This window comes from Cetorhinus maximus, chromosome 23 (assembly GCF_964194155.1).
Source record: "Cetorhinus maximus chromosome 23, sCetMax3.hap1.1, whole genome shotgun sequence".
NCBI lineage: Eukaryota > Metazoa > Chordata > Chondrichthyes > Lamniformes > Cetorhinidae > Cetorhinus > Cetorhinus maximus.
This window is the reverse complement of record NC_135901.1, coordinates 43,602,538-43,617,316: the sequence shown is the minus strand read 5'-3', so window position 1 is coordinate 43,617,316 and position 14,779 is coordinate 43,602,538. Positions and strand designations below refer to the sequence as shown.

Here is a 14,779-nt window from a genome sequence, read left to right as displayed (position 1 = left end):
ATGAATTGTGTTTCTATAAGATCTTGCAAGATTTTTGGTTTGATTTTCCCACCTGAAAATCTTCTCCCTCTAATCCCCTGTAAATAGAGTTTACAGAAGTGTTTACTGTCAGTACATGATAGAAATTCAGAACAGACAATTCTAGTTTCTATGGAATATTCCTTCTCCATTCATTTCCCCCAAGTCCATAAACCCCTGTCCCACACATTCCTCCCCCTCTCTGCTCATTGTTCCAGATTCAGTGCCCAGTCACCTACTAATTCTTTTCTCCTCTCCAGATTCTCTCTCTTCCTGTCCATAAAGTGGTGACTCAGCCTGTGCGTCAATCCCATTCCTTCACTCTAATTCTACCAAATAATTCAACTCAAAACAACAAATCATCTTTGATGACTTGATTAGTCATTTGGATGTTTGGAAAGAATCACCTTTTTTCCCAACTGTGGAGAACAGAAAGTCCAGTGATTAATTCAGAGCTTACTTCTCCCCAGGTCTGTTCCAACAAGCTGTGTCTATCCGAGTTACATTGATACAGACTTACTCACTCAGTAAGTGATCAGATCTCACTGAACTATGACACAAGCTGTGTCTATCTGAGTTACATTGATGCAGACTCGCTCACTCAGTAAGTGATCAGATCTCACTGAACTATGACACAAGCTGTGTCTATCTGAGTTACATTCAAACAGACTCAATAAGTGATCAGGTCTGACTGAATTACAACAACAAATGCAACAACATATATTTATATCGAGCATCTAACATAATACATTGTCCCAAGAAGTTTCACAGGGGCATAAGGACATATTAGGTCAGATGACCAACTGCTTGGTCAAAGAAGTCAGTTCGAACGAGTGTCTGAAAGGGGGAAAGTGAATTAGAAAGGTGGAGAGATTTAGGGTGGAAATTCCAGAGCTTAGGGTCCAGGCAGCTGAAGGCCCGGCCACCAATGGTAGAGTGATTAAAACTGGGGATGAAGGACATCTGGTAATGGTGCTCCATATATGTGGGCCCCATAGCCCAGGCTTGAAGCCAAAATCTGAACTTTGGGTCATAGTTTGACTGTCCCGGGTCTCAGAGAAAAACAATTCCCCAAATAAACATCTTGAAGGATTTTTGTTTATTGATACCAGAAAAAGTTTGGACCAGTTGAGTCCTCCTGTGTACTCGATGGAGATTGAACTTAACAGAGTTAAAATCCTCTGGATTTCAGTGTCAAAACAAGAATATGTTTTAGCAAAAATAAAAATATATAAATACTGAAATACTGAACAGCACAAACCTGGAGAAATACACAGCAGGTCAATCACCATTAAAAAGTGATAAATTAATCGTCACTGTTTCAGGCTCCGCTGGTATTGAATACTCTTCATGACATCATCGCACTGGGACTGGATGACATCATCGCACTGGGACTGGATGACATCATCGCACTGGGACTGGATGACATCATAAGAGTCCATTGTTTCTTAATGACCCACATCAATAACAAGAGGAAATATTAATAAACCTGAGCACATTATCTAGGCTGACACTCCAGGGTGACACTGAGGGACTGCTGCACTGTCAGAGACAGCATCCTTCACATGGAACTTGTGGAGACTCTGGTCACAATCTTCCAATCCTCCTTATACTGTAGTGGTGACAAAGGGCTGACAGATTGTAAATGTTACACCCCTGTTCAAAAACACAGCAATTCCAGGACAATCAGCTTCATATCAGTTGTGGGGAAAGGCTGGAGACAATAATCTGGGAGAAAATCAATTGGCACTTGGAAAAGTATCGGTTATTTCCAGCATTTTCTGGTTTTAACACTGATACTTCCCTGGATCCCAAGGCTCTCTGGGAGGTGTGGGGAGCTGGGACGTATCCATGAGAGTAACCAAAGGTCTGAGAACTGAAAGAATCTAGAGTTAAGAGAGGAGAAAGGATCCAAAAAGGGAGCCATTAGGAACAGGACATCAATCAGTCTCCTCTTATCCTGGAGAAATCAAGGACTCGACATTCTGAGAGTTTGAAACAAAGCTGATTTATTTAACAGACTTCAAGATATTAAACTTCAGCCCAGTTACAGGGATTATGAACAGCAATAGAAACAAACCAAAACTGTCAGAATGAACACAGTTCAGTTCTGGATGTGATTAACAGCAGCAATAACAGCAGAATCCAACCCCTGCTGTCACTTGTGAACTCGCTGGTGTCTGAGCAGGTGGGATGACTAAGTGAATCCCTACCTACATTCGGAGAAGGTGAACAGCATCTCCCCAGTATGAACTCGCTAGTGTGTCAACAGGTTGGATAAATGAGTGAATCCCTTTCCACACTCGGAGCAGGTGAACACTCTCTCTCCAATGTGAATTCACTGGTGTACACTGAGGTGGAATGAAGGCTGAATCTCTACACAGGAAGTGCAGCGGGATGGCCTCTCCTTGTGTGAACTCGCTGGTGTTTCAGCAGGGTGGATAACAGAGTGAATTTCTTCCCACACTCAGAGCAGGTGAATGGTCTCTCTCCAGTGTGAATTCGCTGGTGTCTCAGCAGGGTGGATAACAGAGTGAATCCCTTCCCACACTCAGAGCAGGTGAATGGTCTCTCTCCAGTGTGAATTCGCTGGTGTCTCAGCAGGGTGGATAACAGAGTGAATCCCTTCCCACACTCAGAACAGGTGAATGGTCTCTCTCCAGTGTGAATTCGCTGGTGTCTCAGCAGGGTGGATAACAGAGTGAATCCCTTCCCACACTCAGAGCAGGTGAATGGTCTCTCTCCAGTGTGAATTCGCTGGTGTCTCAGCAGGCTTGATGACTGAGTGAATCCCTTCCCACACTCGGAGCAGGTGAAAGGCCTCTCTCCAGTGTGAATTCGCTGGTGCACTTTGAGGGTCGATGAAGTCCTGAATCTCTTTCTACAGGAAGGACAACTGAATGGCCTCTCCTCAGTGTGAATTCGCTGGTGCTTCAGCAGGTTAGAGGACCCAGTGAATCCTTTCCCACATACCGTGCAGGTGAATGGTCTCTCTCCAGTGTGAACGAGCTGGTGTGTCAGCAGGTATGATGACTGAGTGAATCCCTTCCCACACTCGGAGCAGGTGAATGGTCTTTCCCCTGTGTGAATTCGTTGGTGTGTCAGCAGGGTGGATAACTGAGTAAATCCCTTCCCACACTTGGAGCAGGTGAATGGTCTCTCTCCAGTGTGAACTCGCTGGTGTGTCAGCAGGTGGGATAACCGCTTGAATCCTTTCCCACACTCGGAGCAGGTGAACGGCCTTTCCCCAGTGTGACTGCGTCGATGGGTTTCCAGTTTGGATGGACAATTGAATCCTTTCCCACAGTCCTTACATTTCCACGGTTTCTCCATGGTCCAGGTGTCCCTTGTCTCTCAAAGTTTGATGATCAGTTGAAGCCTCGTCCACACAGAGAACACGTGTACAGTTTCTCCGCACTGTGAATGGTGTGATGTTATTTCAGGCTGTGTAACTGGTTAAAGCTCTTTCCACAGTCAGTTCACTGGAACACTCTCACTCGGGTGTGTGTGTGTGTCTCGGTGCTTTTCCAGTCACACTGATGTTTGAAATCTTTCCCTGCAGACAGAACAGACAAACGTTTCTCCGTCCACATTCAAAGGTGATGATATTCAAGTCCTGATGAATCGAGTGACTGTGTCAGATCTTGATGTGATGTTTGGTTTGAGTTTCCTGCCTGAAAATCCTCCCCTTCTAATTATCTGTAAAAGGAGTTTATAAAAGCCATCACTGTAAGAACAGGATATAAATTCAGAGCAGACAATTCTAGTTTCTATGGAACATTTTTTCCTCTCTTGTTCCCCCAAAGCTGCAAATCCCCATCCCACACACTCTCTCTCCTCCCTGTGCTGAAATCCAAACAGAGTTTTGGACAATTCTTTCTGTATCTTTTTAACAAATTTTTACAACTGGAGTTGACAATATGTCTGATCATTCACTTCAGTGATTACTCGTGACAAAACATTAATCTGAAACCCCCTGACCAACCATACAGAATAGCAGATGTTAACCTTGTGTCCAAAACTTCATATGTGGAGATTTAATGAGTGATTGTGAAGGTGGTTTCTCCCAATGTCCCAGAGTTTCCTTCCTTCCTTCTCTCCCTCTCTAACTAAGTTAAACCTGGGATCAGTCTCATGGCCCATTCCGGTTCCTGCTTCTCTTCCTGATGACTAATTAACTCCAATTAAACACTGAGAAGACTGAAGACACTGTTTTCAGTCCCTGCTCCAATCTCCATTTCCCAGATACCAACTCCATCCCTCTCCCTGGGAACAGTCTGAGCTTAAACCAGTCTGTTCACAACCTCACTGTTACATTTGATCTCGAAGTGAGCTGCTGACCTCATGTCTGTGCCATCACTAAGCTCGCCTGTTTCAACTTCGTAATATCACCTGACCTCACCCCTGTCTCAGGAGTGTCTCATCTGCTGCTGAAACCCTTATCACGGCCATTTTTACCTCCAGACTGGACCATTCCAACACAGTCCTGGCTGGTCTCCCACATTCTATCCTCCACAACCTTGAAGACATCGATATTTTTGCTGTCTGTGTCTTCACTCACAGCTAGGCCCATTCCCTGACCTTCCTTGGCTCCCGTTCAAGCAGCAACTTGATTTTAAAATTCTCATCCTTGTTTTCAAATCCTCCCATGGCCTCCTCTCTCCCTATCTCTGCAATCTCCTGCAGACCCACAACCCTCTATGATATCTGCACTGCTCTAATTCTAGCATTCCCTGTTTTAATTGCTCCACCATTAGTGTCCATGCCTTCAGTTCCCTCGGCCCCAAGCTCTGAGATTCTCTCCCTCTGTCTACCACACTTTCCCCCCTTTAAGACAATTAAGTATTAATAAAAAAAGACATTTTGCCAAAACGTTTTATCTTGTACTCATCAGGATAGAGGGAAGAATACCAAATTTCAAAAATTATCAGTCAGGCTTGTAATGTGTCTCACTTGCACTTGCTAGAAGCTACGTATGTTCATCCACAGGGACCTGTCCTCTGCAGGCAGAAGGAACAAGTCCAGGCACGGGGTCTTTTGTGGAATTAAACAAAAGCAGAGGGGATGACAGCTCCTGGCTGTATTGTCCATGGCAACAACCAATCAGATCCGACGGGCCAACCAATCAGCACCCTTTTCTTGTGCAGTATAAATTGTGGTTCCCTTTGAAATTTGGGATTCTTGCGTCTGTCCTGGTGAGTGCAACAGGAAAAGCTTTGACAGCTTGTCTCTTTTTTCACTAATAATCAAATTCTGTACAAACAAGCGACTATTTAAGTATTTTGGTCACCTCCTTCTGTGTCTGAATGTTATACTTTATTTTATGATTTCCTGTGAAGCTCACTGGGATGATGTATGATGTTAATAGAAGTTGTTGTTGTTTCTGACTGTTCCCCTGATCTCCTGTTTTACAACAACCCATTAATTTCACACCAAACTCTATCTCTGATTTATTGTCCTTCCTGCAGGTCATTCATCCGGGCCCGCAGCCACTGTAAAGATGGCGCCCACGCATGCTCCCTATTGGACATTGCCCCCTATAAAGATGGTGACCGCACATGCGCTCTGCAGCTTCGTGCCCCCTATAAAGATGGTAACCGCGCATGCGATCTGCAGCTCCTTGCCCCCTAGAAAGATGGTGACCACACATGCGCTCTGCTGCTCCTTGCCCCTTTTAAGATGGTGACCGCACATGCGCTCTGCTGCTCCTTGCCCCCTATAAAGTTGGCGGCCGTTAACTCGGGCCTATTTCCGGAGAAATGGCCTAATCTGTGGTTGGAAGGATTGTTCCTTATTGAGGGTTTAGGACAGAGACCGTGAATTCATAAAGCCTCCCAACTCACCCGCCAGCCCTATCTATGCTCACGGGTCTTTTTTTTTTTCCAGCTCTCAGTCCGCACTCGGTTTTTGTAAATCCCGCATTTTAAATCCGCTCGCTCCAGCTCTCCTCACGCCTGATTTCACGCGCTACACATGCTCCAGCTCACAATGATTGACGGCAGCTCCGGACCAATAGAGACAGGGGGCGGGACTGGAGGACCAGCGGGAGCGGCTGTTCCTCCGGCCAATCGGAGTGAACGAGGGGCGTGGCCGGGCTTGAATTGGAGCATGCGCAGCGCGGGTGGGGATCGGGATGAAGGGGTCGGGTTGAAAGTCCAGCGGGTGAGAAAGGGCCGAGTGCAGGAGAGGAATGGAGCCGGAGGGTGGACTGGGAGGATTCACAAACACCCGGTGTAGGACTCCAAACCCGGATTACAAACTCCCGGAGCCCAGTTTACACCGAGTGTTTGGAAACTCCTTTTACAGGGGGTTAGAAGGGGAGGATTTACACACAGCAAACTCCAACCCAGAGAAATGTTTGTCTCTTAATTTCTATCCTGGACTGACAGGGATGGATTTTTTTATAGTCTCATTTGTACAGGGTTTTCAATGGGACGGATTTGGAGACGGGGAAACTCAAACCAAACTTCACATCAAAATCTAACAGAGTCACTCGATTCCTCAGGACCTGAATATCATCGGACTTTGATTGTGGAAGGAAAAAGGTTTGTCTGTTCTGTTTGTGGGAAAAGCGCCGACATTTTCAAAATCCTGGTTAGACTGCACCTGAACCACTGTAACAAAAATAAAAAATGCTGGAAGTACTCAGCAGGCCTGGCAGCATCTGTGGAGAGAAACAGAGTTAATGTTTCGAGTCAACATGACCTTTCATCAGGACAGGAATACTGTTGAAGGGTCATGAGGACTCGAAACGTCAACTTTGCACTTCTCTGCCGATGCTGCCAGACCTGCTGAGTTTTTCCAGGTATTTCTGTTTTTGTTCAGGAATACTGTGTTCTGTTCTGGGCATCACACCTTAGGAAGGATAGATTATATTCGCCTTAGTGGGAGAGCAGTGCAGATGTACCTGAATAACAACTGGACTCCAAGGGTTAAATTATGAGGAGTGGTCAAACAAATGCATCAGAGTAATTACAGCACAGAAAGAAGCCATTCAGCCCATTGAGTCAATGCCAGCTCTCTGTAGAGCAGTCCAGTCTGTCTCATTGCCCCGCTGTGTCTTCAACCCCCTGCATGTTTATTTCTCTTAAATGCTGGTCCAATTTAATTTTAAAGCATTGATCATGTCTGCTTCCAGCCTGCTTGTAGGCAGTGAATTCTGGGTTATTACCACTTGTTGTGTAAAATATTCCTCCCTGCATTTGCCCTGTATCTATTGCCCATAACCTTCAATATGTGTCCCCCTAATCCTTGTCCCATCACCAAATGGAAACAACATTTTCTTTGTCCACCTTATCTAAACCTGTCACAATCTTGTTCACCTCTATCCAATCTCCCCTCAACTCTGTAACTCCAAGAAGAACAACTTCAGCTTCTCCAATCTCCCTTTGTAACCGAATTCCCTTTTTCCTGGAACCATTCTGGTAAATCTCCTCCGCATCCTCTCAAGGACCCTCACCCCTTTCCTAAAGTGTGGAGACCAGAACTGAATGCAATACTCCTGTTGTGACCTAACCAGAGCTTTATAACGGGTCAGCTTATTTTCCCTGCGTTTATACACATGAAATCTGCTTCTGAAGCCCACGATCTCATATATTTTGCGAACTGCTCTCTCAATATGTCCTTTCACCTTCAAATGTGTATGCACATCAACCCCAGTTCCCCCAGTCCCTACACACCCTTTAGGACTGTACCATTGAGTACCCTATTCATTCTGCCAATATTCATCATCTCACTGTGAGGTTTGTATTCCCTGGAATTTAGAAGATTGAGGAGGATTTTCTCGAAGTTTTCATGATATAAATTGGAAATGGTGTGGTAGATAGAGGGGAACAATTTCCATTGGTTGGGGAATCCAGGACTGAGGAACATAGTCTAAAACTTAGAGCCAGAACTTTCAGGAGTGAGATTAGGAAAATCTTCTTCAGGTAAAGTTGGGAGAAGTTTGGAATTCTCTTCCTGAATTAGCAGTTCATGCTTGATCAATGTTCAGTTTCAATCTGGCATTGATAGATCCTTCCTAACACAAGGTATAAATCAAGGGACAGGAGACAAAGGGTCACAGATCAGCCGTGATCTGATTGCATAGTGGGACAGACTCGAGGGGCTAAATGGCCAACTCCTAGAAGCATTGAAACTTAGAGCACAGAAGGAGGCCATTCAACCCTTTGTGCTTGTGCTGTCTCTTTGAAAGAGCAGTTGTGTTTCGTCCCACACACCCACTTTCTATTTGTAACCCTGTAAATTCCTCAATCCCAAATCCCTGTCAACTCCCTTTTAAAATTCCTGATAGAATCAGGTTCCAGCACCTTTCCAGGTAGAATGTTCCAGATCCTGACAACTCTCTGTTGATGCAGAAACTGCTGAACTCGATTCTGAGTGTGGAAGGTTGTAAAGTGCCAAATTGAAAGATGAGCTGCTGTTCCTCGAGCTCCCATTAAGCTTCATTGGAACAGTGCAGGAGGCCGAGGACAGAGAGGTCAGAGTGGGAGTGGGGCGGAGAATTAAAATGACAAGTGACCGGAAGCTCAGGGTCAAGCTGACAGACTGAATGGAGGTTGTTCCACAAAGTGATCACCCAATCTGTGTTTGGTCTTCCCAATGTAGAGCAGATCACATCGTGAGCAGTGAGTACAGTAACTAAATTGGAAGAAGTACAAATAAATCACTGTTTGGTTTCATCTTGCACAACCTTGAGAACAGCCTGAATGAAGATACTTTACTTGAAGAATAAAGGTTAAAATATAATTACATTATCCATCTCAGGGTGTAATCCAAGAACAACACCTTGTATTTACAGGAAGGGTTGTGGGGCTGGAGGAGGTTACAGAGATACTGAGGATCTGGTTGACATTGTCTATCTCACCGATGTCAAATTCATTTTCCATGGTGGCTCTGATCCAATATCCTGACACTGGGTGAGGGCCACATTCAGCAGGATTTATAAAAATGGAACTAGATACAAATAAACTATATCAGTATTTACTGACACCTCGGTTTTATTTATTGTTCTTGCTGCTCCCGGTACCCGGCATCTCTTCGCTTGAACCGTCACATCGACACTCGGGGCAAATGACTGGGCTGAGGCCTGTCTCAAATAAAAACACGAGGACCACTTGTCACCACAGAATCATAGAAATTATAGCACAGAGGAGGCCATTAAGACCATCATGTCTGTACTGGCTGAAAATGAGCAATCCAGTCTAATCCTGCTTCCCAGCTCTTGGTCCGTTATCCTGTAGGTTACAGAACATCCAGTGTATATCCCAGTACTTTTTAAATCTGTGTATTTCTGCCTCCACCACCCTTTCAGTCAGTGAGTTCCAAGACCCACCACCCTCTGGGTAAAAGCATTATTGAACTCCCCTCTAATCGTTCCACTAATTACTTTAAATCTCTATCCTCTTGGTTCTGACCTTTGTAAATGAAATAGGTCCTTCCAATCTGGGACCCTTATAATTTTTACACCTCAATTAAATCTCCCCTTTTCCTCCCCTGTCCCAAAGAAAACAACCCAGCCTGTCCAATCTTTCCTCAGAGTTAAAATTCTCCAGTCCTGCCAACATCCAGGTAAATCTCTTCTGCGCCCGCTCCAGTGTGAGCACATCCTTCCTGTAATGTGCTGACTACAACTGGACTCAGTACTCTAGCTGTGCTCTAACTAGTGTTTTTTTATAGTTCTAGAATAACCGCGCTCTCACCTTCCATTAACTTCAATGTGATGGAAACTGACAGCTGGAATCTGTCAGCATTTGAAATATATTTACAAATGATTCAAGGGTTTCTTACAGTTGGGATCTTTCTCTGTTCTGTCCATTCGAGGTGTCAGATAACAGACTTTCTCCTGTGAATATCGAGCTGGTGTTTTGGGCCGTGATGTGTTTCCTTGTTCATCTTGTTGACTCTAAATGGTGAATCTTGTGGATTCAGGCACCAGATAATCAAGCTCACAACAACAGATTGTCTCACGCTGACTTTATTAACAGCACCACAGTAATACAGACAGGGTATAGTTCCCCGATCCAGAGAACAGGTATAATGTTGGGGTAGACTCCTCATTGTTCGAGTGCCCAAACTGTAAATGATTTAATCATTTGCTGTGGGTCCTCTCCTGACTGAAGAGTTCGGTGTGGGCTCGACATGGACATCCACCGAACTGACCGTTCATATTGTTGTTGGTGGTGCTTGGGTTAACTTCTGCAGCTGCGCCACCTCTGACCTTCCTCTGGGCATGACGGATGTTGAGTTTGGTGTAGATGGTCCTCGAAACACGCTGAAGCAAATTTCAGTGCTTGCCTCCACATATACACTCATAGAGCACAGGAGAAGGCCATTCGGCCCATTGTGTCCACACTGCTCACAAAGTTCTGACTACACTAATCCCATTATCCAGCACTTGGCCCATAGCCCTGGAGGCCAAGGCAATGCCAGTGAATATTTAAATACTTCTAAAATGTTACAAGAGTTTCTGACTCAACCACCCAAATCATTTACACCCTTTCAGGCAGTGAGTTCTAGACTCCCACTACCCTCTGGGTGAAAAAACAATTCTCCTGAACTCCCCTCTTAGCCTTCTACATCTTACCTTAAATCTATGCCCCCCGGGTTATTGACCCCTCTACTAATGTAAAAAGTGCCTTCCTATCCACCCAACTATGCCCCTCATAATCTTATACACCTCTATCAGGATCCCTTCGCTGCTCTAGGGAAAACAACCCCAGCATATCCAATCTTTCCTCATAGCTCAGACCCTCCAGCCCGGGCAGTATCCTGGTAAATCTCCTCTGCACCCTCTCCAGTGCTATCACATCCTTCCTATAATGTAGAGACCAGAACTCGGCTAGGCGACTGCAGTGTTTTCCAAGGAGAGACGATCTGCAATGCAAGAGTTTGTGAGGCTCCTTTTTTAGGGTGTCCTTGTATCGATTGTATTGAGCACCTTGATGTTGTTTGCCCTGATAAGTTCCCCATGGAAGATCAGCTTGGGAATTCTGTGATTGTCCATGTGGGAACATGGCCTAGCCATCGGAGCTGAATTTTCTGGAGGGTGGTCTCCAAGCTGTTGAACCCAGCATGATGGAGAACCTCGTTGTTTGTGATTTTTGTCCTGCCATCTAATTCTCAGGATGGACCTCGGGTGTCTTTGCTGGAAGTGTTCCAGAGCTTTGATGTGGCTCCAAGAGCAGACCCAGGATTCTGCTCCATACAGCAGGGTGGTCAGGACAATGGCCTGGTAAAGTTTGATTTTAGTTTTCAGTTTAATGCAATGCTGCTTCCAGACAGATAATACCATGGATTTAGACTAGATTGCACAGGAGTTCACGGGATATACAGCAGAGAACCAGGCCATTCAGCCCAATCAGTCCATGCTGCTGTTTACGCTCCACTCGAGCCTCCTCCCATTTTTTCTCAGCTAAATCTACCAATGTAATCATCTATTCCCTTCTTTCTCATAGAGCTATCCATTTCCCCCTGAAATGCACCCATTTTATTCACTTCTTGATCCAAATTCTATGCAATTCACCCCTGTCCCGAGCGGACAGGTCTTTGGCCCAGTGGGCTAGTGGGAGGGAGGGAAGCAGCAGAGGCAGCTGATCGGATTGTCTCAATCTTAGTGACAAAGAAGCTCCATGAGCTCCTCACACTTGTTGTTAGAGGTGAGGATGGAGGTGACAGGGGAGAGGCAGAGTCCTTCAAAAGGAACTAACTTGTGTTAAAGGTACTAAATGACTCAATACATTGTATTTAACACACAGCACTTCAAAAATACAAATGGCCCCCTGTAACTGGGCTGGGGTTTATGAAGATCAACAGAAACTGACCCCGATGAACATAGTTTAGTCCTGGATGTAATTATCAGCAAATCCCAATCACTGTCGTTACTTGTGAACGTGTCGGTGCCTCAGCAGGTTGGATGATCGAGTGAATCCCTTCCCACACTCCGTACAGGTGAACAGTCTCTCCCCAGTGTGAATTCTCTGGTGTACCGTAAGGTCAGATGACCATCTGAACCCAGTCTCACAGTGAGAGCACCTGAACGGTCTCTCGTCAGTGTGAACACGTTGATGGGACATCAGGTTCCCGGAAATTTTAAAACACTTCCCGCAGTCTTGGCATTTAAAAGTTTTCTCTCCATTGTGAACTCGCTGGTGTTTCAGCAGGATGGATGGATCAATGCATCCCTTACCACACTCGGAGCAGGTGAATGGCCTCTCCCCAGGGTGAATTTGCTGGTGTCTCAGCAGGCTGGATAACTGAGTGAATCTCTTCCGACACTCTGAGCAGGTGAAGGGTCTTTCCCCAGTGTGAGTGTGTTGGTGTCTCAGCTGGTTAGATACAGTGATGAATCCCTTCCCACACTCAGAGCAGTTGAATGGCCTCTCCCCAGTGTGAATTCGCTGATGCGTCAGGAGGTGGTGTAACTGAGTGAATCCCTTCCCACACTTGGAGCAGGTGAACGGTCTCTCCCCAGTGTGACTGCATCTATGAATTTCTGCCCTGAAAATGTTCTAGGAATCATGGGCGGCTTCCAATGTGATCGGACAGGCCACAGGATAAGTGTTCGACATTTCCTTCTAGCATTCTGTGGGAATCAGCCGAGATCATTCTCCTGCATCGGAAACTACAGTCAAAGGGGCTGCACTTTTATCTGTTTGTTCAATGGTCGTATTTAATATGAATGGGTGACGCAACCTCACTTGTTTGTTCAAAGTTAGACAAGCACATTCTAGGTTCCCTAATTGTGCCTTTGGGGGGGTTAAATATCAGTTATAATCATGCCCACTTCAATAGTCAAACAGAGTTTGGGTTCTTCTCGCCGCTGCTCCTCACAGAAGATGCACTATCCATCGGACCGCTCTATACCATATACTACACCGCCCTCGCCGCTGTCGCAGTCCCAGGTAAAACGTGTCTCAGTTTTCTTTGCTTCTCAGTCTATGTTCCTCTTTCACAGGGGTTTGGCATAGCTGGCGAGGCCACCCATGTATTGGCCATCCCTAATGAAGGTGATGGTGGACCGTCTCCTTGAACCTTTGCTGTCCATGTGGATTGTGAGAAGCTGGGGAGATTTCCAACCGGAGCGGCCTCACTCACACCGAACTGTTTCTGGTCAATTCTGCAAAGTCAGCGATTATAGATTTTTCATTATCGTTATTACTGTTAGCGTTACTCGATCACGGGATTGGAGAGGAGCCGACTGGGCCGGCATATAACGCCCCTCCCTAATCGCCCTTGAGGACTGAGTGTCTTGATGGGCCATTTCAGGGGGCAGTTAAAAGAGTCAACCACATTAGCGGTGGGTCTGGAGTCACATGTTGGGCAGACCGGTTAAGGACGGCAGATTTCCCTCCCTAAAGGGACATTAGTGAACCAGATGGGTTTTTACAACAATGTGCGATAGCTTCATGGTCACCATGACTGAGGCGAGCCTCAGGCTTTTTAATTGAATTTAAATTGGAGCGAGGCTGTTTAAGGTCAATTGCCAGGGAGCACTTCCCTTTTCTTCATTCTTTCTCGGGACCTGGGCGTCGCTGGCAGAGCCAGCATTTGCTGCCTATCCTTAACTACCCTGGAACTGAATGTCTTTCTCGGCCATTTCAGGGGGCATTTAAGAGTCAACCACATTGCTGTGGGTCTGGAGTCACGTGTAGGCCAGACCGGGTAAGGGCGGCAGATTTCCATCCCTAAAGGGACATTAGTGAACCTGATTGTTTTTTTTTAAAGTTGTGGTTAGTTACAATTGTCCTAGTCACCATTATGGAGACTAGCTTTATAATTCCTGGCTGTATTAATCAATTCCAACATTACCATGAGGACACTATCTACCCTCAACATGCTAAATGTTAGGTACAATAAATCAGTGATATCCGACATTCAATGTCGCTCAGCCCTGTTGACTTTGACTCTCAGTCAGGGTCACTCCAAATCTTACATTAGGGTCTCGCCGATCCCCAGCATCGAACACGACGGTCCCTCACCAGGGAACATGATCGCTCCTGACTTCAGAGAGAGGCAGGAGTGTTAGGCCAAGTTAGTACAGCAGAGAATCAGTTCATTTTTAAACATTCGACAGACCCTCCTCTTCACACCTGGAATCAGTCCTTTATGTCCCAGCTGCAGGCCATTCAGCCCACTGTCTATGACAGCTCCCACAGAGCAGCCCCATTCATTACCATGCAGCTGCTATAGCCCAGAGAGCTGCCTTGCCTCAAGGGCCGAGTTTCATTCAGAAATCAATCATTTCCACTTGGATCACCCTGGTGAGCAGCGAGTTCCAGGTCATTACCACTTGCTGTGTCAAAACGTTCATGTCCCCACCTCACCACTCCGCTGCCATTCCTCACCCAAGAGGCAATGGGTACTGTAAAAGGTATGGGCCCTGACAATATTCCAGCTATAGTAATGAAGTCTTGAGCTCCAGAGCTTGCCGCACCCCTAGCCAAGCTCTTTCAGTAGATCTAGTACACTGGCATCTACCCGGCTGTGTGGAAATTTTGCCCAGTGCGCAAAAAGCAGGACAAATCGAACCCAGCCAATTGCCACCCCATCAGCCTGCTCTCGATCATCAGTAAAGTAACGGAAGGGGTAATCAGTGCTATCAAGCAGCACTTTAGTAATAATCTGCTCACTGTCGCCCAGTTTGGGTTCTGCCAGGGACACTCAGCTCCTGACCTCATTACAACCTTAGTTCAAACATGGACAGGAGAGTTGAACTCTCGAGGTGAGATGCGTGTGACTGCCCTTGATATCAAGGAGCCCT

The 14,779-nt window shown here is 45.9% G+C and overlaps 1 protein-coding gene across 1 annotated transcript in view; it reads right to left on the bottom strand.

Annotated features, from left to right (window-relative positions):
- The window catches only part of LOC144698509 (uncharacterized), a 134,340-nt gene that overhangs the window by 19,488 nt on the left and 100,073 nt on the right, over positions 1 to 14,779 (bottom strand). Inside the window, 2 exon segments of the mRNA XM_078570448.1 lie at positions 2,549 to 3,091; positions 11,974 to 12,127. Of these exon segments, the coding sequence (XP_078426574.1) occupies positions 2,549 to 3,091; positions 11,974 to 12,127 (697 nt within the window).